The sequence below is a fragment of the Mus caroli genome, chromosome 13, assembly GCF_900094665.2.
Source record: "Mus caroli chromosome 13, CAROLI_EIJ_v1.1, whole genome shotgun sequence".
In the NCBI taxonomy this organism is placed as follows: Eukaryota; Metazoa; Chordata; class Mammalia; order Rodentia; family Muridae; genus Mus; species Mus caroli.
The window spans coordinates 20,252,729-20,277,360 of record NC_034582.1 but is presented as its reverse complement, the minus strand read 5'-3'; the positions used below and the strand labels follow the sequence as shown (position 1 = coordinate 20,277,360).

General features: G+C 41.9%; 1 protein-coding gene across 2 annotated transcripts in view; it reads right to left on the bottom strand.

The window, feature by feature from the left end:
• Positions 1 to 24,632, bottom strand: part of LOC110307606 (cytidine monophosphate-N-acetylneuraminic acid hydroxylase) — a 73,745-nt gene that overhangs the window by 15,738 nt on the left and 33,375 nt on the right. For both annotated transcript variants that reach the window (XM_029468279.1, XM_029468280.1), the window contains 6 exons: positions 24,424 to 24,533; positions 22,683 to 22,873; positions 17,958 to 18,105; positions 17,581 to 17,662; positions 16,510 to 16,647; positions 14,054 to 14,189 (listed from right to left, as the gene is read on the bottom strand). In XM_029468279.1, the coding sequence (XP_029324139.1) occupies positions 14,054 to 14,189; positions 16,510 to 16,647; positions 17,581 to 17,662; positions 17,958 to 18,105; positions 22,683 to 22,873; positions 24,424 to 24,533 (805 nt within the window). The remainder of the gene's footprint in view (positions 1 to 14,053; positions 14,190 to 16,509; positions 16,648 to 17,580; positions 17,663 to 17,957; positions 18,106 to 22,682; positions 22,874 to 24,423; positions 24,534 to 24,632) is intronic.

The following is a 24,632-nucleotide window of genomic DNA, read 5'->3' as shown; positions in this document are numbered from 1 at the left end:
AAAACAGATTTGTCACCGTGATTCACCTGATGGTGGATAGATATTAATACTAAAGAGAATTTGGCTTCTTTGTCCTGCAGGTTGGTTCTCTAGACCTGATATTTATTTAGTTAGATAGTTAAATAGAACATGAACAAACATCTGTATTTCTTTCCTGAAAACACTGTCACTACCCTTAAAAGGTCCCATGCTTTGTTCTTGTTCCTAACACCAGCATCTTCTTGTTGCTTCTCTCTCTCTCTCTCTCTCTCTCTCTCTCTCTCTCTCTCTCTCTCTCTGTGCATGTGTGCACCTGTGAGTATGTGCATGTGGAGGCCAGAGGTAGACACTTGCATCTTCTTCCACCACTCAACTGAACATTGGGTCAGCCAGCCCCAATGAGCCATCTGTATCTGACTCCCTAGTACTGGGATTACAGGTGTGTATGATCAAGCCCAGGCTTCACACGGGTCATAGATGCTAAAGTAGGGCCTAGTGCTTGTGTGGCAAGCACGCGACCCCTGAGCCACTTCCCCAGATCGTCAATTCCCAGTAAAGCAGCTGTATCCCTTCTCAAGCCCACAGTGGCTTTCCCTACTGCGAGGCTCCGCCTCCTGAGCCTGAGCCAGGGTACTGTCCATCCATCACTCTCTCCAAAGCACAGGTGGTAGTTCATAAACTTCCATAACTTAATGAGACATTTTTTGTCTCTTTCTCTACAATAATAACGAGCTGCTTATGTAATGGGATTGTAGCGTATACTTACTTTCACCAACAGCAGTGTGCTGAAATTTGAGTACTTCCTAAATAAATACCCACTCTTCTAGATCTTTTTTTGTTTGTTTTTGTTTTTGTTTGGTTTTTCCAGACAGAGCTTCCCTGTATAGCCCTGGCTGTCCTGGTACTTACTTTGTAGACTGTGCTGGCCTAGAACTCACAGAGGTTGGCCTGCCTCTGCGTTCTGAGTGCTGGGATTAAAGGCTTGTGTTGTACACAACACCCCACCTTCCAGCTCTTCTACAAGACCCTGTACTTCCAGTTACTTAATGTTTCTTTCATCCGAATTCTCTTTCATTTTCTGCCACCATTCACCATGATTTCCTTGGTAACTATAATAGCTTTAAATTGGTCTCCAAACCAATGTCCTTCTGTTTTTGCCTTTCCCACAATATGGACTCATAGACTGCTGACTAATGATGGCCGTCTTCCTCACTAGACTTCACCGGGATCCCCAAAGTTTCTGGAAACCCCCCAGACTGTTTATCATTGCAGACACTGTACTTCTGTCTGGGTCCCTCACTTCTTTCCTGCTTTCCTCATAATGTCTCCTGCCCCAGCCCTTAGGCTGAGCTGCAGACTCTTTCCCTAAAATCCATCTTCTATAGGGTCTCCATATATAGCTCACAAGGGCCTGGAATTTTCCATGTAGACCTGGCCTTGAACCTTTGCCAATTCTCCTGTCTGTGCTCCCGAGTGCTGTAGTGTGCCAGGTGTATGCTACTAGGTCCCATCATAAACTACAGTGTCTACGCTCAGCACCTTTTTTCCTTTTCTGGACAGACTCTACATTGTTGCAGGAAATATTAAAAAATGACCAGCAAGTTCTCATGCTACCAGATAGCATTTGCTATCTGGTATTATAATTATTTTTTCTTCCTACAAACTAGAATTCTGAGGACAATTATTTTACCTCTAGTCATCTGTGCCATCCTGTCCCTTACTCTCTGTGTCATTCTGTCCCACACCCCACCCCTCTACCCTCCATTTTCTACCCCCACTTGAGCTCTATGCTACTCCATAGACAATATGTCACAGAAAGCAAAAAGAGCACTGACTACAAGAACTCATCTTTTAACCTTGGGCCACTCTTACTAAAAAAAACATTTAAGAGACTCAAGAATAGCATTGTAGATAGCATCTACACCTTGTATATAGCATTGACAAGGATATAGAAAAGAAGAAAACATCAATAACACGGCACATTGGGAGGCTTCAGGGCCCACATGGTAAAAGATAGGTATTGGCAAACTAGTCCATCGTGTCTAATCATAAGACACACGAAATCGTTAAGTGTTGGGTTTGACAAATGGTGGTAGAACCAGAGCTTAAATCCTGCAGCACTGTCCCTTCTGTGTAGCTGTCGCCAAGCAACAGGAAGTCAAGGGCCTTCCTTGAGTGATTATTGCCATGAAAATTTATCTCTGAAGCTGGCTTCTTTATTACTCAGTGAAATCATAAAAACACAGACCAGATCACTCCCGTCTGAAGGTGATCCACAACTTTGCCATGTGAGGATAAGCAGTCTGTGTCCCCTCTACCCCCAAGTCCTTTTTAGAATCATTATGTCTGTAAACATGGTGCCAAGCTGAGTTTAATCCCTGGGATTTACACCGTAAAAGAGAACAGACTGGTGCAGGCTGTCTTCTGACCCCCCTTCCCCACCACTAAAGAAAAAAAATATATAACTTTAATTTTTCCTTTTTAAAGAATAATCATGTTTTTCTAACTGTAGTCAGAAGACAATATGGGTGAGCATGAGCCAAAAACAGCAGTCCACGTGGATGAAATGTCATAATGAAATTTAATGTTTATATACTAGCTTAAAACGTATCATGTTTGCCCTTTACCCTTTACATTTTTAAATATACTTAGACTCAACTGCTTTCATCTCTGTGGGACACACTCCCACGGGCTCATAGCCACGAGCAGATTTATGTGAGTCCCAGTCAGAATAACTCCCCAAAACTTTCTTCCATTAGGCTTTATTGCCTACCAACCTCTCATCTCTTAACTATGGCTGGTCTGTGTTTCATTCCTATGGATTTGTGTTTTTAATTGCCATACAATCCACATCATAAGGTTGTATAACCTTTTGAAACTGCGCTTTCTCACTTGCTTTTAGATTTATTCATCTGGCATGTCATAATAGCTCTTACTATAAATCAGAAGGCATAACTCATAAAAATGTTCTATCTGGAGATTTAGTTACTACAGTATGGGCTTGGAAGCAGATAAACTGTATATTAACCTAAGCAAGATTTAAATATTGGTAAAATTGTCGTTAGCATTTAAAGTGATAAAACTACGTTAGGCATAGTGACAGACCTGTGATCCCAGCACTCATGAAGCTTAGAGCAGAGGATCACAGACTTCAACTTACGGTTTCACAGTTTGCGTATCCTTTCTGTGGCATGTGGGTTGTACTATAGTTTTATGTGAATAAAGACTTGGAGTTCTAAAAAGCAAATGTCCAAAAGTGGAAATGCTAGACCGTATAAGAAGGTTAGGTTTAAAGCGACTTCCAAACTGCTTCCAGGGTGGCTAAGCAGTATTAACTCCAACACGGAAGGATGATGTTCACCCTGACAGCAATGCTGTGCTGCGAACTCTTAGTGCCATTGTGGCTCCAGCAACTAACCCCCTTACCATGGCTCATTTGCTGTCTAAAAGTCTCCCTGGAATCCTGCTCTCTTCGCCCACAAACAATTAAGCAAATAAACAAACAAAAGCCACCACCACCACCACCACCACCAAAGCAAACGGACATAACTCAAAAAAATAAAAAAATAAAAAAGAGGGCCACAGAACTGAACAGAGAATTCTCAGAAGAAATGCAAATGATTAAGAGATAGTTCTAAAAACTGTCTAGAAAGCTGTCAGGGAAATGTAAATTACAACTATATTGAGATTTCATGTCACCGCAGTAAGAATGGCTCAGAGTAAGAGGACAGATAGATGTTGGCAATGGTGTGGCCAACAGGGAACCCTTATAGTGGTATAGCCACTGTGGAAATCAATGTGCTAGAAATAGATCTACCACGTGATCCAGCTATACCACAAAGTTCACTATCCATTCATCAGTTGGTGGGTATCTAGGCTGTTTCCATCTATAGAAGACAAAGAGAATTCTGTGGGAATGCACAGCATAAGGAGAAAATCTGAAGGAAAGGTGAGGGGGATCCAGTCCTAGGCTCAAGAAGATAAAAAGCTTAAAGAAAAGTCTGATGCTAGTTGGAATAGAGGGAGTGGTGACCTCAAGGCAAGACCCCATTCAAGTAAGCTTCCAACTCTAAAGGAATCAAAGGGGAGCTTCAGAAGTGATAGAAAGCAACAACAGAAAGCAGATACAGACATAGTCGAAGGAGGGGCAGAGTTCCATCCTACCACGCAGCAGAACTTGGCGGCTTCAGCTACATGGTTCTGGCTTTAGAGTCAAGGATATAAGAAAGGGTTGTGGAATCTCCTGCTGCAGCTAGGGAAAGCAGCTGAGGCCAGGCATGTATCAGGGGTGTTCCCGCATGGTGATCTAAAGAGGCCATCCTGTGAACCGTGAGGATGAAGCCCAGCTGCTTTTAGGTCTTGTATTCTTTAGTCTGGTGTCTCCTCACCATGGTCCCTTTCCTCTCCTTTGGGATGGTCATGGATAGCCTGTACCACCATATGTTGGAAGTTTGTGATTTGCAGTTTGATCTTGACTTTATAGTGGGTTACAGTTAAAGATGGTTATGAATCGCAGAAGAGACTTACGAGTTTTAGACCATGTTGGGACTGTAAAAGTCTATGGGGCCTTTGAACATGGATTAAATGCATTTTGCATTATGATATGGCAATAAGTTGATGGGGGCCAGGAAGTAAAATATGGTGGCTTGAATAAGAATGGCCCCCATAAACTCATATATTTGAATGCTTAGGCACCAGGGAGTGGCATTATTTGAGAAGAATTACGTCAGCATGGCTTTACTGACTTAAGTGTGGAACATGTGGCTGATGTAAGTGTTGGAGAAGCATGTTCCTAGGTGTGGGCTTTGAGGTTTCAAAAGCCCATGCCAGTCTCTCTCATTCTCTCTGCCTGCCTGCTTACCTGAAGACTGGGATGTAGCCCTCAGCTGCTTCTCCAGTGCCATGCATGCTGCCATGCTCCCTGTCACAATGACAATGGATTAAATTCTGAAACTGTGAGCAAGCAAGCCCCCAGTTACATGCCTTTTTAATTTATTTTTTATTTTGTATAAAAGTTGTCTTGGTCATGATGCCTCTTCAGAACAATAGAACAGTGACTAAGACAGGGACCATCATGGAAGAGGGACAGAAAGATGATAAGAACCAGAGGTAGGAAAGGACCAGAATAAAAGCATTTTCTGGAAAGTGGCACCCATGAACTTACAGCAGCTGTGGTCACCTACCTAAGCCAGTCAATGCTTCAGCATGGAATGGGAAGGGGCTCAGGAGGAGCGGGAGCTACCAACAGTTGGTTGCTTTGTGGGGAGGCAAAATCAGTCTTAATAGGGCTACCACTATCCAGTGCATGGTCCTACACTCAGGACTTTGTAGATGGACAGCACAGATTGAACTTAGTGATTTGTTAAACAAACAAGCACCCACAAAACAAAACTGGTCGAGGATGAGAGTGCGTGGTTCTGGGAAAAGTTGGTGAGGAGAGTAGGGGTGAGCATTATCAAAATACATTGGACACACACACGAGCTTCTCCAAGATGACGATTTTTAAATTAATTATTTGCTTTGGCTTATGAGATGGTTCATCACATAAAAGTATTCACCTACACGCCCGGTGACATGAGTTTAATTCCTAGAGCATACATTTTTTTTTAAAAAAATGCCAGATGCAATGATGCACATTTATAACCCAGCACTCCTATAGCAAGATGGGAAGCAGAGACAAGAGAATTGTCTGAATGCTCTAGGGCCAGGTAGCCTAGTATGCAGTGTTGGAGAAATAAGAAACCCTCAAACAATATGGTAGGAGATGACCAACTCTCCAAAGTTTTTCTCTGAAGGCCATTTCCAGGTCATGGCGTGAATAGCCTTCCACACAGATAAAACACACACACAGATAAACACACACACACACAAACACACACACACACACACACACACACACACACACATACACACACACACTACCTGCTACCCTGGGCTGAGTTCCTTATGAATGTCAGTCAGACCCACAGGGGTGATGTCTGTGTCTTCCCCGACTCTTTGAATTCTTGGTCTTCCAAACATTGAAAGAAGAATCCCGAAGCCTCCAACTGCAGCTGTGGGTTTCCATTTCCCCCTTCAGTTCTATCAGTGTGTTTAAAGATCTGATGTCAGGCACACACACAGCAGACTCTTCTGTCTCCTGAGTGAACTGGCATTACTATGTTTCCCACACCCTGTTCTGAAGCCTACATTCATCTGGCGTCAGCCAGTCCTTTCTTCTTCAGCAGTAACTTGTTGTAGCCATTCATCTCTGTGCTTATGTTTGAAATGGATTTGTGTGTGTGTGTGTGTGTGTGTGTGTAACCGTAGAGTTTGCCTTCCTTTATCCATTACGATCTCTATCATCTAGTAGTTTAATTTTGTTATTTTTTAAAAGACGCTACCTATTTTTATTCTATTTCTACTTTCTGTGGGCCATGAAATCATAGCAGCTCGAGTGGGGTGCTGAAAAGGGACTGCTCTGGGCTACTCAGTCTGAGGCCAGGCTACTCTAACAGGTTCCACATGGTTTCATTTACAAATCTGTAGATCATTCATATTTAATACAATTATCAGTATCTCTTGAGTTATGTCTGTCATTTATCTGTATTCCTTTGTTCCCCCTTCCCACTTTAGCTTCTTTTAGGTTACTTGCAAGTCTTTTGGTATTCTATTTAGTCTGCCTGTTAAATCTTTTTGGTCAATCGTATCCCTTATAAACTAGCTGCTCTGGGGATCATAATGTTATAACAGTCTACACTAGCTACACTAGCTTCTCACAATCTACTTGGATTACATCATGTGTGAATCTTGGATCACTTTGCTCTAATTGCCATGCTGGAGGTGCTTAGAGAACAGAAGTAAAATAGGAATGCTGTTTTGTTTATTACCGCAGAAGCTAGAAGGTCAAAGTCGCTGTACAGCAGAACCAGTGCCTCCTGCAGGCTGAGCTCGGACTCTGACCATGACCATTTGTTAGCCACCTCACCTTTGTCTCCTCATATCATCTTTCCTTCATGTGTCTCTGTGCCCAAATTGTGCCTTGTTTTAAGGACACCAGCCAACTCTTAAGTACAAGGTCTGCCCTCATGAATTCATTTTAACTAGATTCCTTTTGTACAGGCCCTACCTTCAAGCAAGCTCTATTTTGAACTACTCAGGGCTCAGTGCTTTAACATAAAAATTTTGAACAGACACAATTTAATCTATAACATCTCTACATACTGATAGTTACCTCGGTGTTACATCATCTTTCAAATTAAAGAACCTAATGAAAAAGCCATCCACTAAATATGTCAAGATATTTTCATTTCTGTTCTCCCTCACAATCACGCCTCTTTAATTGAAGAACATCCCATGAGTTTTTCTAAGGCAGTGATTCCCCAGAGGTCTCTCATCTGAGAATGTCTGCTTTCCTCTCTGCCCCAATACCTCTTTCCTGGATCTAGATGCAATTGTTTTGTCTTGTAAACACATTTAAAATTCTATTAACTTCCAGCCATCACTGTTTCTGATTAGAAGCCCAGTTAAAAATTGTTTCCTCTGATAAAAACAAGCAAGCAAGCAAGCAAGCAAGCAAACAAACAAACAAAAAACCAAGGTAATTTGATATTGCTATGTCTTTATGTTTTGGTAATTTTGTTCTGATGGGTCCAGGCTTCTTTTGATTCAAGTTTATATTGTTTGGGGCCTTACTGTGCTTTTAGCTTCTAAGTTTCTGACATTTATTAAGTTTAGTTCCATCCACCCGCTCTTCCTCTTGTTTACATGCATGGCCTTTACCTCTTCTTCATGAATACCTGACATTTGCCGTTGTCCCACGGGTCCCCTGTTCTTGTTTGTCCAGTCTTTTTCTTCCTGTTTATAGGTTTCATGGCTTCTGTTGCTCTATCTTTAAGTTCACTTCCTCTTGCTGTTCTCAATCCCAGAAGGCCCTTGAACACCTTCCAGGTGTTTGCCCTCATAGATTGTGGAGTTTGAATGTAAATTTTCCATTTGGTTCTTCTATCTTCTCTCTGTGTGAGTAGCTTTCTTTCTGTTTACAGTCAAAGGATTTTGCCATTATTTATTGAAACATAGCTTTTATAGATGTTTGATTTTTTTCCCCTAATACCTTTAGCATCTGTGTCGTTTTGGATCTATTATATATTGTGCTTCCCTTCATGACATGATAATGTTTTCCTGTTTTTCTTTATACTTCGTTTTTGATCTTATCTTTTTCCTTAGAAAACTATTTTATGATACTCTGGGTGTTGTTTCTATTTGTGGCAGTTTAGATTTTCGTTTTAATATTATAAGCAGGTCATGTTTATGCTACAAGTTCAAAAATGCTATCTTCAGGCTGCGGTTTTAATTTCAGTTCCTCTTTTAGCTCTGTTCCACATGTGCTACCAAGTCACAAGCATGGGGTCACACAGGTGCTACCAAGTCACCAGTATGGGGCTTGAGCTGTGTGCTCTCTCTTGTACTTCAGTTGCAGAGTCTCTGTCTCCTGCTTATGGTCACAAAGAACAGCCAGTCGCCGAGCTCCCGAGTTTACTTGCTCGTCTGGCTCATTTTTATAAGCCATAACTCTCCTTGAAACATTCCCCAGTACTTTCTTGCCTCCCAAGTGTCTACTCTCTATCAATGTCAAATGATCCATCAGTAGAAAATAATCTACTGAGAAGCCAGGACTTTGGCTTCCCTGACTGGATGAGTACTTTCTTTCTAAGAATTCCATTTATTTTGGGGCCAAGCATTAGAGAAAGAAAAACAGCAACAGAGCAAGACTCACGGCCCTTCTGAGTCTTCGGAAAGCTGGGGCAAGAACTGCTGCAAGTTCAAGGCTGGACCAGGATACTGCAGCAGACCCTGTCTCCAAAAGGGCAAACAGGGAAGGTAGGTGGAGCGAGTTAAGGGAAGAAGAGAAAGAGCAACAGGATTCTCTCTACTCTCTTGAAATCAAAGTCCTTCTGACCTGAGAGAAGGCTTCTTTCCCCTCCCCTGGGGTTTCATGGAGGCAGCCTTATGACTGAAGTAGTCACCTGGGGACTTGGCAAGTGAAAAGGAAAGAACTAAAGGAAAGGAAACCTTCCAGCTCAGAAGGTTCTCCTGCTTATTCTGATCTTCCTCGGTTTCGACCCCACCCCTGCTTCACCCCTGCTTTACCCTGTTCCACCCTGCTCCACCCTTACCCCAGCAATGCATCCAGTTCTCACCAGTATTCAACACCACTCTTTGACTGTCTTGAGGAGAGAGAGATACTATGGTTTTGAGAAAACAGAAGCATAGGGTGTGGCATAGTGGCATGTGCTCATAACCCTAGCATTTGCAGCTGAGCAAGAAGTATCTTGAGTTTGAGGCTAGCCTGGACTTCATCACAGGATACCATTCCCAAATAATCACGTAAACATGAAGTTAAAACCTCAGCATCACTGAGGGGTTATCCTGTCAAGCTGTCATTTTGTTTCTATTTTCTGCGATCGTTTACTTTCCAGGGTCCTGAGGTCATAGGTCTTACAGTTTGCTCAGTGTATGCTACTGCCCAAAGGTTCACTGCACAGAGCTCAGTTTGCCTGTGGGGAAAGTGGGCTTGCATTAACTGTTTGAGGCTGAATAGGCGCCTCTTGGGAATATGATTTAATGCCTCCTGTTTCTCCTTGTTTTTGTCCTTATACAAACTATCAGAGGATATGTCTACAATCCCACTACTGAGCTGTGATACACAGTCATTTCCATGATCCTACAATTATTGTTTCCAGAAAATTTGCTCTCAGTGATCCCCCTAAACTATAGTAAGGGGAAGAGGAAGTGAAAAAAGAAAAAAATACATATTTCTGGGAACCTTCCAAAATTCTGACATTGTATGAGGTATTTTACAGCTGTTTATGACCTAGACTCTGTGAAATAACTTTTAAAGCTGGGTTTGGTAGTACAGTTTTGCAGTCCTAATACTGGAGAGCTTGAGGGAGACAGACAATGAGCTTAAAGCTAGCTTAAACTATATAGGTAGAGCTTGTCTCAAATTAACAACAATGATAATTGGCTACTTCTTCTATTGTGTCCTGATCACAGACATTTAGAGTTCAGGTTGATATCAGCCTTGGGTTCCCCTCTTGGTACAACATATTTCCAAACTTTAAGCAGTCTAAAGCCTGAATCATCCGCTTCCCTGCTATGTTACACTGCCTGCCTCTGAGCTGTGCACTGGTCTACATCCATGGCAGTGTTTGGGGTGCTTCTATTTTTCTGTTTTGAGGTGGATAAAGACTAAAAGCCCTCTATCTATCCCCTTCTTGGGTGTCCCTACATTGTTAGATATGACAGTTGTGAATGCTGGCAAGTTCTTTTTTTCACCACCCCCTTTAATAATTCCTTAGGGGCAAAATTAGTATTGGTCTAGTTAGATATATCAGTTGTTAAAATATCAAAAGCATTTTGGACTCTGAGCCAAGGACTTTCTTTGCTACTCCAGCATCTGCCTCTCCCCTGGAAATTACTGACTTTTCCCAGATTCCAGCTCAAGGATTAGAGTTGAGGAAACAGGTCTAGAGCATCTTCCTGGGTGCTTTCTAACATCAAGTGTGACCAGCACTCAGGCTGGACTGAGGGGAAACTGGTTCAGAGCTCAGCTCTGCTCCAGGGAGACAACTGAGTCCTAGTCGCCATTTCTCTCGTGTGCGCTGCAGAGTTCAGGTTCTAGCCAACTGCTGTGTGGCTGCACACCAGCTGAGCGCCCAGCTGTTGAGCTCTGACCTCTCTTCCTGTTCTTTGTTGGTTGTTATCACATGGGTTTGATTTGAGAAAGGCTCTTATTTCATAACCCTGGCTGACCTGGAACTGGCAATCCTTCTACCTCAGCCTGCCGAGCACTGAGGTTGTAGGTGTCAGTAAAACCATTATTTGTGGGCAGCTAGAGAATGTTAAGGATGTTTCTCACAGTCATGAAGCAGAACATGAAGGGGAAGCCAATGCCTAGTATACAGTGCCATTCATTGTGACCAGACCCAGCCCTGCCTGGGTCTCAAAATCTGACTTTTACTAGTTGCCTCCACCCTTCCTGCCCACTTTTCATCCCTCAAGGCTAATGGACCAGTATTTTCTGTGTGGCCCAAGACTCTTCAGTTCTGTCAATATGGATGCTCCTATGGAAAAAATGACTTGTAATGTATTTTTAAAGCTACATAGATTTCTACATGAGCACAGATCCTAACACAATTCATGTTTATCCAGCAATTCCAAATGATATAAGAACTCACTCAGTGTCACAGGAGGAGATCATCTATAGATAGGGTATATATGAATGTTTTTTTAATTAGAAATTATGGCAACTAAGCCAGACATTGTGGCTTGGTCTTCTAAACCTAGCATCGAGGAGGTAGAAACAGGAGGACTGGCACAAGTTTGAGGTTAGCTTGATGTCTATGGAGAGTTCTAGGCCTGCCAGGGCTACATAGCAGGATCCTGTCTGGATCTTGGTTACATAAAATACAATTAAAGATACTAAAAACAAAAGTTCTTGTTGCAATCCCTAGAGATATAATCCATTAAGTTTACAATCACGAATTTAGTGTATAATCCTTAAACTAAAGGTCTAGCTCTCTCACATAGAGAGCTGCTCAAAGCTTTACCCGTTGCACGTGTCCCCTGTGCTGAGGCCTGCTTATAACCAGCAGTGTGTGTAAGGCTTTTGGCCTGAGGCTACTTTGTGCTGGGCTCATAGCTAACTAGACTATCAACTGTACTGCTGTTAACAGACTTCAATAAGCCATCAGTGTATGTCAGTCCCTTGGTGTAATGAACGATGAATGTAGAGTGATTAATGAAATGATGGTGTAAAGAGAAGGGAACCTATGTTCTAAGATGATATGGTGGTCTGCATGAGAAAGGCATCATAGGTGCATATATTTGACTACTTGGTCCCTAGTTGGTAGACCTGTTTGGGAAGGACTGGGAGGTGTGGCTATGTTGGAGGAGGTGTGTCACTGGGAGCAGGGCTTTGAGATTTCGAAAGACTTGCCCCAGTTCCAGAGTGCTCTCTGCCTCCTACTTGCAGTTCAAGATGTGAGCTCAGCTCTTTCTTCCAGCGAGCTTTTGCTCAGCCATCATGGAGTCCAAGTCTCTGAAACTATAAACTCAATCAAATGCTTCCTTTTCTAAATTGCCTGGGCCATGGTGTTTTGTCACAGCATTAGAAAAGTAACTAAGGCCGGGCAGTGGTGGCACATGCCTTTAATCCCAGCACTCGGGAGGCAGAGGCAGGTGGATTTCTGAGTTCGAGGCCAGCCTGGTCTACAGAGTGAGTTCCAGGACAGCCAGAGCTACACAGAGAAACCCTGTCTTGAAAAACAAACAAACAAACAAAAAAACAAACAAACAAACCAAAAAACAAAAACAAAAAACCAAAAAGTAACTAAAACAGAAGTGAACGCAATTCTACTAAAATCAAAAATTTCATGTTTATAACAATAAATCACAGATATCTAAAGTTCTCTGCTACCTATCATAGCTTTATTATCAAGAATGACCAAGTACTGAATAGCTGGGGTAGTTTGCTACAGTCTCTACTAAAATGTATAGTGTTACATGATACGTGCATATACTTTTCTGTCAGTTTTGCATGTGCTATGTGTATTTACATGTGTATGCACCTGTGTATGTAGGCACACATGTGTGAGGGTGTGTAAAGGCCAGAAGTTAATATTTGCCATCTTCTTCAACAGTTTTCCATCTTATCTTTTGAGATGCTGTCACTGCTACACTGATGGGCCACTGAGTCCCAGGAATCCTCCTGCCTCCACTTCTCTAGTACTGGCATCACAGCATGAACTGCCATACCTGTTTTTTGCACGAGTGCTAGAAATCCAAACTCGGGTCCTTAACAATATATTGCAAGTGCTTTATCAGGTGAGCCTACTCCCCACTCACTCTGCTAATTTTTAAAATAAAATATATATAGGTGTGTGTATGTATGTATATATTAGTTGATTCATATATCCTGTTTTTTCATATTTCACATATTTTTGTATATTTTAGTTATATCAATTCAGACAGTAATTTCTATCAGGAATACTTGATCTATATCTAGATGACATAAAACATTTGGTTCAAAACTAGATTTATATGTTTCTTGATCCAGTTATATGTAAAGATTTTCCAATACCAAAATCAAGTATAAGAAAAGTTATTTTTGTGTAATATTCATATACCCATCAACAACATTGTCTCATTTCTTCAGAATTCATTTGAGTTTTGAAACAAAAGTATATGGGTTGCTAAAGCTGTTTGCCTGGAAGTAAGCTGGCTCACTCTGTCTCAACTTTTGACGTGAACATGGATGTCAAAGGTATCCCACACACGTAACTGACTCTGAAGTACCCACACCAACAGTGTGCTTCAGCCCCGACTTGGACTATTTCCATCAACTGTGATGCTGCTGATTGAAAACAAGCCTTAGGCCAGCAAGATGGCTCCGAGTACAAGGGCGACTGCTTCTGATTCTGACGACTTGAGTTTAAGCCCCAGGACTCATGCTGTAAACATAGAGAACTGACTCCTTAAAGTTGTTCTGTGGCCTCTACATGTATTTGGGCTCACATCCATACACGCATGCACACACACACACACACACACACACACACACACACACATATACACACATCATTGCAAATAAATTAAATAAAAAATCTTTTGCACATCAATTATTTTAGAAACTAAATAAAATGGTAGTTATTGACAAGTCATGAAAAGTTTTGATTTTAACGTAAGTACTTGGAACAGGTTGAGTTGTGTCCCTCTTAGAAAAGACATATCAGATATACACCCAAGTTCCCCAGGGTGTGACCTTTGTTTGGAGAGACCATCTTTACAGAGGTAATCAGGCTAAATCGAGGTCATAAAGGTAAACTCTTATCATCTGAGAATCAGATCATTATACAGCAGAGAGGTGTGTGTACAGGTGAGGAGAAGGCGAGAGAGAGACAGAGACAGAGACAGAGAGATTTTGGATTCTCACAATCTTTTTCTCATTGCGCAATTGTACGTATAGCAAAGCCATCCATCTGACAGACACTAACTCATATGTAAAAATATTGAATGAAATGCTGAGCCCTACTTGTCAGATGGGTGAGACTCCACAAAGTACCCAGCAAACGGACAGTAGATTCGGGGCTGCAGGTCCTTCACCAGCTGAGCTTTGTAATTCAGAAGCTTTCTTCTTTCAGCCTTGATGAACTGGGCTTTCCATTCCTCTGCAACGACAGATTTGGGGTTAGTATCCTCTGTTCTCAAGTCATTGGAAAGTGAATGCCCTGGTTCCCACCTTCTTAAGCTGGGTTGTAACTCCACAGGGGAATGTGTAAAGGCACAGGGCATAAGAAAATCAACAGCAATCAGTTTTCTGAGAATCCAGCTAACAAAAGTTAATTCAAAATAAAACACATAATGAATGGTCCAGCTCACCTGAGTTGAGCCTTGTACCATCCCTGGGCGTCATGCACTATCTCTGCAGCCCTGGTTCTGAGTATCCCACAGGAGTGCTTTACACTATACATGTCACCATGCAACACAACAGCAATCAATTATGTGTGCCCTTGGCACACATTCAAAACTCCTATATGCTACAAACTACAGATTTACCACACAGGTGACCTCTTCTTCTCTTACAGAAACAGAATGGTTTAATTATGGGGAAAAAAATCTTCATATTTTCTTATCATCCTCCCTTAGACTATATCAAATTAATATATCTTTTATTTTTAAAATTGCTGCTTGAGTTCTTGACTTGAGTTTCACTAAATTTCAATGAATTTTAACTAGGGTCAGGACATAATATCTAAAAGCTTATGAAATGACCCTAAACATAATTCCACTGTATAGTAATACATATTTATGTAAATGGAATTCTCAGAATCGATCATAAAATCAAAATATCTATCAGCTTTGAAAATGCTTGAGATACCCCACATCCTACTGTATCAAATGCTCATCCAAGATTTAATTCTTCGTAAAAATAAATAAGTACATCCAATTTGTAGGATACACATTTGCCTTTGTCTTTAATAAACACTAAATTATATATATATAGTGAAGAATTATTTTAAAATCAATTTGTTTATATTTTATCATCAGTAAAAACTTGATTTTCATACCAATTTTATGAATTTATATGCCCAGGATTGCATAAAAGTTTCTCTGATGCCAAGGGATCACAAACAGAAAAGTTTAATAAATCTTGCTCTACTTGAAGGAGACTTGTTCAGATGAAAACAAAATGGAGAAACAAGTAATACAGAGTGGAATAATCTGATACGTTGATGGAGATGTGTCCTCAGCTTTAGTTAGCAAATTTTGATTATTTACCAGGAGACTAGACACAGGTTCCAAGCTCACTTCATGCTTGTTATACTTTTGGGGACTCTAGCTGAATTCAGGGCTCAGTGTGGATAGCCTTTCTTTATAGGCAAACTCATTCTCTATGCTCTGTAACTCAGACAGTTATTAACCTTTTACTAGTGTGTATTATTGCCTGGTACACTATGTAACTGAAATATATTTTTTATAACCTGACAATTCACAGTGACTAAATTTACAGGCACAAATGTTAGTCACACTTAGGAGCCAAGCCCTGCCCACCACCTACAGAATTGAGAAGAGCACCCAACTTCTACCTCCTACTCTGTCAATGAACTCATTATAAACACCTCATAAAGTTTCCCTCTCTTTTGCTTTTTCCCCCACCCAGTGTTTATTACTTAGCTTCAATGTTCTCTGGGGCACTAAGCATACAATACTGAATTAGACTGTAAATCTTGTGAACAAAAAAGGGAAGTCCTCCCAAGAAAATGCTTTCTTAGTGAGAGAAGCAAGTTCTAAAAGGAGAAATAAAATGTATAAATAATTATATAAAGTGATATGAACAGCACACCAGGGCAGAAAGAGATGGGGTGGACGGTCACCCTTCAACAGAGCAGTTAGGGAGTGTCTGTGCTGAGGTGGGGTTGGGTAGACAGGGCAGCCAGGGAACAGACAGTAGTTGAATTGAGACCCATGGGAAATTGATGGTCATACAGAGTTTAGCAACAAGAGGACTCCGGGGAATGAAAATAGTCAGTGTAAGAAGCCAGGCCAGGAGTAGACCAGAAGTGCTAGCCTGAGGACACAGCAGGCAGCAAAGAGGGCTGACTGAGCGTGTTGGGAGGCAATTGGTCAGAGAAGTCTAGGATTGAACAGGATCTAGAGTTGCAGCATTTAGGATCAGAGAGGTGGCACAAAGATACAAAACTGAATCAACTGTCTCACACAATCCCAGCATGACCCTTGAGTCTAGAGAAGAAGATATCCTGGGGGGGTGGGGGATCTGCTCTGTAGAATGCCCTATCTTTCTTAGCTCCTCCTACATATTCCCAGAGACGCTCGTTCACCTCAGCGGTCCCCGTGCATTCTACCCTCGGATTCTCAAACCTCAGTTTGTTGTGTCTGTAGTTCACAAGGTTGGCTCCTTACTTGTTTTCAAAGCATCCATCCAAGCACATGCCTAATGCTCAGAATCACTGGGATATAAATTATTACCAGTAAATTTTCCACCGCTGAAAGTCATTGGAAAGCCTGATGCGCCTCCCGCGAAATCACTCATCATTAGCGCAACTTTCTCAGGAAGCCTTCCCCCATTGGGTCTGGTGCAGTCCACTGTGTTGAGTATTTTATGACCTGTGGGGAAATAACATGTAACCTCAAATGCTCTGGTTTGAATGACCAAGCCAACAAGGTTGTCCAGTGCAGTCTATGTAATCTAATTCAGTTGATTAGAGAAGAATTGGTGTGTGTCCCTCCACCCCCCCACACACATACACACAAACAAACCAACAATCAAAGAAACAATCTAATAAAGAAGACACTGTCAGAATCTAAAGTCTTAGAATATTCTGATTTCCAAGTAAAGTAGGTCATCCTTTGGCTGGCTGGGTTCTAAGTACTTCATGATGACCATCAGTCTAATTTCACTGTAGATCACACTACTTTCCTAAACTGTCTCCAGATGCTGATGCTAAGGGGGTCAGCTCAACCCATCCTTATCTCTGGCAAAAATCTATGTACAATTGTGTTCCAAATGATTACTGGATAACTAAGGCCTTGCTTCACCCATGATGAAATTTTCTAGTGATACTTTTTTTGTTTTCCATTTTCTTTGTTTTGTTTCGCTCTTCTCTGCTTTGCTCTTTAAGATAGGGTCCTATAGAGCCCAGGCTGGCCTGAACTGTTTGTCAGAGCATGATCCTGAACTCCTGGTCATCCTGCATCTGCCTTCCCACTGCTGGGATCCCAGGTGTTTATCACTATATGCAGCAACATGATGAAAGGGACTTACGATGTTTATTCAACAATAAATTAATGATAGCCTTGAAACAATGTAAATATCAGTTCCCTTGTGCTAAAAGCAATGTACCTGCCATCACATACTCCTAATTATTGGCAAGTTTTCATCTGCAAAAATCTAAAAGTTTCTTTTCCAAACACAAGAGCACCATGTACTGTGCTCTCTGAAGCAGGGGCAGACAATGAGCATAGGATGAGGTTTTGGACATTCTCTTTCCCACCTATGGGGCAGTTCCCCTTCCACTGCCTTCGGAGATAGGATGGTACCTTTGTACTCCACGATAATGCATGTGTCCATCTCAGGATGAACGCCGTCCATCAAGATCATGAACCGCAGACTTTTGTCTACCTGCAATCCAGCAATTGAACAATTATGTAGGTCAGCTTGGCCTTAATATTTGAGAAGATTGTCATTTTGAGAAAAGTTAGCAAATCAGATCGAAATTTAAAGGAAATGAGAAACTTTATCTGGAACTAGGATTATTAGCCTATAATAAATGTATTACTTATAATAAACTAGGTTATTATAAGGTTATACATTTGCTAAATGGAAATGAAAGCTTTGAGCAAAGACAGTTATGTCCAAAACTGAAGTCTGAATGTCACCTCAGAAAGCATAGTAAGAAAACAAACAGATCTCTGACCTGTTGCCATATTCCAAATGGAACCACGTTGATGTTAGTTAACCTGACGCCACTCTGACCCAGGTTCCAAAACACAGGCCTTTCTGTGTCGCCAACATAAATGGGAATGTCTGGTCGTCTCTGGGAAAGCTGCTTCAGGGTAGGGTAGCTAGATCAGAAGGGTGGAAACGGTGAAAGATAATAAACTGGGATTCACTAGCAAGAGAAATGGCTTGCTGACTGAAAGAGAAGGAGGTGGAAGCCAGCCTTCCTGCTCCTGTTCACACACATGACTGCGTCCCAGAGAATCTTACATCATGGCTAACAAACCAGAGAGTGAACGTCAGCCAAGTGTGTTAGGCCCATGTTCCACACCAGTGTTGATTTGAGTGGTAAGGCTAGATGGGGTGGGGAGTAGCAGAAGTCACAGAGAGAGCCATGCAGATGTTGCTGTAGGATGAACATTGCATGATCTTTCTAAGTAGCTGCTCTCAATAAAACAGAGGACACGGCACAGATAGTGTTTCTCTGTGTGGCCCTAGCTGACCTGGAACCCACTCTGTAGACCAGGTTGGCCTTGAACTTAGAGATCCACCTGCCTCTGCCTCTTGAATGCTGAGATTTAAGGCGTGTGCCACCATTACCTGGCTCTGCCTGCTTTTTTATAGAACCCGGGACCACCAGCCCAGGAATGGCACCACTCCCGCCTGTGAGTCACCGCTATGTTTTCTAAACGCTGATAGTTACACTGACATAACTTATCCTGAGGAGGACTCAAGTTACCAGAGGGATCATACAATAAAATTTAATGAAGACGAAAAACATTCAGCATTCTAGTAATCTCAACTGTTTGTAAAGAGGCACCCAGGTCTTTTCGGCTGCTTATATACATTAAGGCCATTGTCGTTTCTACTGAGCATTAATTACCTAAAATGGTTCTGCTGTATCACTGTAGGGTATGGTAGAAAGATGAGCAAGTGGTTAGGTACCCATTCTATCCCAAAAGTATACTGCCACGAGTTCCCTCATTTGTTTATACTTTTCCTGTTGTGGGTTTTATTGTTGTTATTTTTGTGTTGTTTTTGTTTTATTTTTTTAGATAGGGTCTCCTTGTGTAGCCAAGCTGATCTGGAGTTCTTAAAATTCCTCCTAACTCAGTCTCTTGGCTATTAGGATTATAGACATAAGCCATCATGCCCTGCGGTTTGGGTCTTACAATAGACTCTGAAGATTTCTGTTTTCATAGATGAGAAAGCATATTCATAAAGGCACAAATAATACAAACAATAAATAATAAATAAAAAAGTCTTCAAACTTTTCTGACAAAATCCAGCACTGCTCCCATTAGAAGGTAGCTTCTAATTTTAACAGAGTTTCTTACTAGTTTTAGAATCAGACTAGTGTCTGGCCATGGTACTGCATATCTGTAATCTCCTACAGACAAACACATAAAAGAATCAGACAATCATACGAAATGGAATATGTTGCTGTAAGCACAAACAAAAGCTGCATGCCAGCATGCATTAGCTGTGCTAATCTAACATCCGTGCTATGAAAAGCTACATAAATAAGCAGAACTTGTGAGGCAGGGAGAGGAAATAGGGAGGAAGCAGGTGATATCCTCTAAGCAAAAGATGTAAAAATTCCAGGATTCTTTGACCTGCCTTTAATCTCTGAGTTCAGAAAACACATCTTGTATCATAAAGAGAATTAGGGAAAAAAATGATTCCCCCAAAAGATATTTACTGGTTTTTTTGTTATTGTTTTTTGTCTGTTTGTTTGCTTGATTGCTTATTTGAGATAGGGTTCCTCTGTGTAACAATTCTGGATGTCCTGGAACTCACTCCATAGACCAGGCTGGCCTTGAACTTACAGAGATTCATCTGCCTGCCTCTGCTTCCCGAGTGCTGGGATTAAAGGCACACTGCAGCCAGCTAGTCTTGGGCATTTGAGTACTTGGTCCACGGTCGGCAGCAGTTTGGGGAGGCTTAGGAAGAATGTCGGGGGCATCCTCTCTGTTCGTGCTCCTAGTTCAATATCTGCACCATCCGCTATGACTTCAACAGCCTTGACAGTCATCCCTCCTCCACCCCGCTCCATGATGAACTCTAATGCTCTGGAACCATAAGCCCAAATAAATTCTTTCTCTTGTAAGTTGCCTTGGTCACGGTGTTATATCACATATCACAAACTGATCATTTTTATTATCTGCTAATATAATATGACAATGCTATACTGATGTTATGAAATAACATTCCTTTGAACCCTAGTCACTCTGCCACACTGTTTTTCCCCTCACTTTTATAACTCGGGGAAGTTTAACCTAAAGTAAAGGTCAGACAGTAGGATCGGGGTAAATGGCACTAAGTGACTCAGAAGGAACATAACGAGAAGGGGTTTGCTGAGGAGACGGAGGGAATGTAAGACTTACAAGTCTCAGCAGCTTTTCAGTGGCAAACACTCACGAAATGCTTCACAGTGGGTGTATCATGACCCTGTCCTTAGTGTGTAACAACTTTGATCAGGAGACCCTGACACTGGTCCTCGACTGGCCTTTCAGTGGGGACACATGGTCTCCCTGGGAAGGGTAAATAGAATAGATTTTACAGGTGGACTGGGTGAGGTAGGGATGGAAGAAGAGAATACAGGAATAGGCGACTAGAATGGGGGGGCGGTTAGGAGGTAATATAGACACCTAGTACAGTAGAAACTTTCTGGAACCTGTAAGGGTGACCCAAGGATATAGAGCCCGGATCTGTCATCTTCTGTAAATAGGAAAGGCCTCCATTTATGGGACCGGGATACAAACCTAGCCACAAAAGCTTAGACTTACAACCTGTTCTTCCTGTAAGATGCGCTGTGGCTCAGAGCTTGTGGGAGTGGCCAACCAAATGACTGGTCTAACTTGAGTCCCATACTGGTTAGGAACCTGAAACAGGATGGTCCAGACACTCAGGGTGGAACCAAAAACAACTGGGAAAAAGTAAGAGAAAGAGAGGGGGACAGAGAGAGGGGGGCAGAGAGAGAGGGGGAAGCAAAGAGAGAGGCAGAGAGAGAGAGAGAGAGAGAGAGAGAGAGAGAGAGAGAGAGAGAGAGATTCTGCTATACTCATTGATTGGCACCTACCCAAATCATCAGAGAGGTTTCCTCTAGTAGCTGATGGGAGCAGATGCGGAGACCCAATACCAAACATTGGGTAAGGCTAGAGGAACCCTGCAGAAGAGGGAGGAAGAATTGTAGGAGCTAGTGGGGTTGAGGCCACAGGGAGAGTATGGCTCACAATATCAACAAAGCAGGGTTCATAGGCGCTCACAGAGACTGAAACAGCAGTCACGAACTTAGGTCCTCTGCACACACACACACACACACACATATATATGTATATATATATATATATATATATATATACATATACATATATACACACACACATATATATATGTATATATATATATATATATACATATATATAATGGTCCTGTAGCATTGTGTTCTTGTAGGATTCCTAACAGTGGGAATGGGGTTGTTTCTGCCTCGTTTGGCTGTCCTTGGGAGTCCTTTCTCCTACTGGGTTGCCTTGTCCAGACTTGATATGAGGACTTGTGCCTAATCTTATTCCATTTTGTTATGCCACGTTCAGTTGATGTCCCTAGGAGGCCTTTTCTTTTCTGCAGGGTCAGAGGAAGTGGCAGGTGGTGGGGACTAGGAGAAGTGGAAGGAAGGGAGGCTGTAGTCAGGATGTATTGTATGAGAGAAGAATACATTTATGAAGGGGGGAAAGGTAAAGCAGGACATGGTTGTGAGGGATGGTAATGCTAGCACATGGGAGACTAAGGCAGGAAGACCCACATAAGCTTGGTTGCATAGCAAGGCACCATCTCAATAAACAATAAAATGTGGGGTTTGGCAAACAGTGCATGAACTAGGCTTGGCCCACTTCCTGCTTCAGTATACAGCCTTATAAGATGAATATAATAATATTTTATGATCCATGGGAATTATATCCATCACTAAAGTTTTATTGGGATTAGTTCCTTCTTTCACTTGTGACTCCCTGTGGCACTCCTGCGTTCAAAAGATAATTGAGGTTCAACGTGTGTTTAAAACCCATAATATTTCATTGGTTCTTTATTTTAAAAGTACCTGTCTGTCATTTTTGAAACAGTGTTGTTATGTAGCACACACTGGGATCGAATTCTTGATCCTCCTGCCTCAGCTTTTTAAATGCTGCAATCACTGGCCTTTTACAAGTGTGTGTGTGTTGGTTTGTGCTATAAATTTTGAACAAAAACAAGGCCACTCTGATGGGCTTTATGCCTGTGCCTGTTCATGAGCAGAGAGCAGAAGTCTCTGAGAAGTTACAAGCACCCTGCTTTCCATGACTCCCTCCTCACTCTTGTGGATATACACTGTGGGGGCACTTTTAAAATTAGAATTGTAGTACATATACAAAATTTTACTTTTATTTCTCTTCTTTTTCATAGTCCTATGGTGCAAGTCAGAGTGCAGAAGCACCCCAGAATGTTTTATAAACAGAGCGTAGTGGCACATGTCTATAATCCCAGTATTTGGAAGCGGCAGTATAACCAGCAGGCAGGAATTCTCATCCTCAGCTACATAGTGAGTTCAAGGCCAGCCTGAACATCATAAGATCCTGTCTAAGAAACAAAGCAACAACCCAAAGATCCCACTGCTGCCATCGTTCAGCCATTGTTATCTTAGGAGTTGGGTATGTGACTTCTTTACCTCAGGTGGTCTGAGTGCATGTGGCTGATATAAATGAGGTCTGCTTTGCACAGCCTCTCCAGCCAGTCAGATGGAGGCTCATGTAGCAACCACCATCCTCGGGCAAAAGCAGGGCCAATTAACCAAGGATCAAACACCATTCGCTTGTCTCCCAACTTGAGGTCCATGCAGGCATGAGTGAGATATGTTATCTGTTAGAAGAGAGTGAGATTCTTGTTATGGCTTGGTCACCAGCAATGGAGGGCAAGGCTAGGGCTATTTCTCTGACAAGGTCAAGCCAGCTCTGGCTCAACTACAACTACAGCACACACACTGACAGAACACAACACCCTCCACAGACTGTCGGGCATGGACTCTAGTGCCTGCTGCTTCATGTCAAATCAATGATGCACCAGATTGTACTTTCTTCAAACCAGCTCCAACGTGTTTAGCAGTGAGCGATGTTAGTGCAAGCATTGGGGGACTTAGCATGCTAGTGTGGCTTTGAGGAGTATTGACTACACGATTCCTAATCAGTTTGGTGGGTTGGCACAGCTGGGCAGACTGGACTGAAGTCAGGATAGCTGGGCTCTACATTACCCATTTACTCATTCTATAGGTTGCCAAGAGCCTCTGAGAATGGGCATCAACAATGATTTCCAGACAGGCGCAGGTAGGGGAATTCCAGACCTATTCCTCACCCCCCTCCCACCCTCCTGCCTGTCATATCCACAGATAAAGAATACACAGAGGAGCAGAGATACAGCAACAGGAATCTAGTGTGAAGAGCCAGGAACAGCCAGGAAACAAATGAGTTATTAGTATTCCTGTTCTGAGTGGAGTTTCAAAAGAAAAAATAAACCCCTGCCCAAATGCACGGAACTTTCTAAACATACAGAAAAAAAAATATTTAATTTTGCTTTTTTGTCTTCCCCAAACTTCTGAGGTGTTTTTCTCAGAAAGTGCTCTGAAGATAGAAACTGTGTAAAAGATTCAGGAAGATCTCAGGATGAGGGGCAAAAATATCCAACTTGTTATCTGCTACAGTGGGAATGCAGCTCACCACCCCGTCCACACCCCCTCCAAGGTTCGTGTGCTTGAAACTTGGTGCTCAGTGTGGGCATGTTGAGAAGGCTTGGGTCTTTGAGAGGTGGAACCTAATACAAGGTAATTGATTCATTACTGGCAGAGCTTTTAGAAGAAATCAAAATAGTTCTTCCAGGGTCACAGAATCTCAGGATCTGCCAGTTCCCTCAAGAGTGAGTTTTCATGAGAGGACTGGCACCTCCCTCCAGTCATTATTCTGCATGTATGTCAGGATACTTTCATGCACACTCCTACTGTGAATCCATCTACCCTGAAGCACTCATCAGAGCTGGGCACATACAAACACCATGCTCTTGAAGTTCTCCAACTATGAGTGAAATCTTCATAAGGTTCTCAGCTTCAAGTATTTTATTATCAAGCACTGACTGACATACCATCTTATCCACAAATATTCAGGCAATAAAAATACTTTCTGAACTTCTTCATGTATCTACCTCTATTTTATATATACATATGTGTATATACATATGTATATACATGCTGTATCTTGTTATATATAATCTTTAGGCTATATATGTGTATATACATGCATACATATATATATATATATACATACACACACATATATAGTTGTAAAGATATGCAAATATATGTATGAGTGACATCTTAGTTTCATTTTGTTATTAAGAGTATTATAACGTTGATGTTTCCTTACCTGTACTTCCCCAAAAGCTAATTCTTCAGGAGACCTGGGATCAGAGTCCCAGGGGTTAGGAGGGTTCAGTTCTACCAGGGAAAGCCCATTGTTTTCATCCATTTCGATAACTAGAACCAAAGGGAAATAATTCTGAGCATGTGAGAAAACATTTTTGAAAATATGGTACCAAATTACAAATACATCGTCAAAACACAGAAGATCAAAAC